The sequence below is a fragment of the Echinococcus granulosus genome (assembly GCF_000524195.1).
Source record: "Echinococcus granulosus chromosome Unknown EG_S00564, whole genome shotgun sequence".
In the NCBI taxonomy this organism is placed as follows: domain Eukaryota; kingdom Metazoa; phylum Platyhelminthes; class Cestoda; order Cyclophyllidea; family Taeniidae; genus Echinococcus; species Echinococcus granulosus.
The window spans coordinates 1147-2548 of record NW_020170943.1 but is presented as its reverse complement, the minus strand read 5'-3'; the positions used below and the strand labels follow the sequence as shown (position 1 = coordinate 2548).

At 32.2% G+C, this 1402-nt stretch overlaps 1 protein-coding gene across 1 annotated transcript; it reads right to left on the bottom strand. All coding sequences in view use genetic code 11, as the record gives it.

The window, feature by feature from the left end:
• Positions 1-444: 444 nt before the first annotated feature.
• Positions 445-1236, bottom strand: EGR_11228 (hypothetical protein; the record flags this gene model as incomplete). Its single annotated transcript, XM_024500475.1, has 2 exons — positions 445-503; positions 1101-1236. 2 exons carry the CDS (start codon positions 1234-1236, stop codon positions 445-447), a joined length of 195 nt encoding a protein of 64 aa, XP_024345111.1.
• Between the last annotated feature and the right edge of the window lie 166 nt (positions 1237-1402).

Below are 1402 nucleotides of genomic sequence, written 5' to 3'. Positions count from 1 at the left end.
ATGGTAATAGGAAGGTTTATTTGTGAGCTCAAAATGTTAAAAACGTAAAACTTACACTTACCGCTTGAAGTTGTAGCTATGGCACGAGTGTCATCGTTTTAGCGCTTATTGGATGCATTCAAACAGAATGCAACAGCAATGATGACCCTCTAATTTGGGCTTGCCTCCGAATAACTAGACGGTACTGCTATAGATGTTTGTTAAGATAATTTGCCAAATGTATGACATATACCGATGGATGTAACTTTATAATTTAAAAATTTATTTCAAAATTTATTTTAGACTTTCCGCGTCTAAATCAACTTTGAACAATTTAGTGAAATACACTTGACATTGCATTTAAGAAGAATTTTAATTAGTTGCCTGTGAGAAAAACATGATTTCTTAGAATATAATTTCATTGCGCAAAATTGTATTACGTCCTCGATTCTCAAGAATAGATGTTCAGACTGTGAGCGATTTATCGGACTTGATTAATGTCTTACTTTGTATTTCAGAGAATTCTGTAAGACAAAGACATGTATAATTAATCACATATATTTGCATAAAGGTACAAAACTAATTTAGTACAAATACATAAAATGAAACTCGTTATCAAGCAATAAGTACACAATAATGGAAATTTATAAAATAAAAAAAGTTATCATATAATACCAGGTAGGAAATCAGAGAGTAAAAGGTTGAAGTATTGTTCTAGTCACATGAGTATGAACAAGGAAACAAGGCAGAAGGAATTGTAGAATTAAGGTCTGCTTGTTGATTTCCAAATTAGTGTAACTTTTGATAAAATGGGTTAAATCTATAGAAATTAGGCCTTCTGCGTTTTATTGACAAATAATAATGGATTTGTAATGAATCGTAAAAGTTTTCTTTAAACTTACTTTTGCATTCCGCCACCTCCGGTGCCTCACCTTTGGCGTTGTAAACAAAAGTAAATATCTAATGAGAGCATTTAACCAAATTCATCTTATCATTGTAATCATGTTGCATGATTCCTTCTTTGAGATAACATCACTTAATTAAAAGGCTTCTAAACCTTGTATATTGCGCAAAAAGCTACTTTTCAGTTTAATGAAATTAGCAGAAGAATTCTTACTTACCCTCTCGATTCCAATCAAGAGTGACTGTTAAAAGGCTATTAGGTTGTCCCCAGGAGTATGTCACGTAATCTTCATTACTCCCACGAGAAATAATGGTCTTAAATATCATCCGATTTTGAGCTTCATCAACTGTCATATTCTCTAAAATAAAGTCAGAAGTTGCTGGGCATTATTGCAAATAAGAGTTACACAGGTATTTTCTCAGAAGTCGTTAACTTACTACACCGCTCTTTTTTTAAATTCTCAATATTTCCCTTCCAGGAACACAGTGCAATTCCTTCTTTCTTCAGTAATATCTGAAT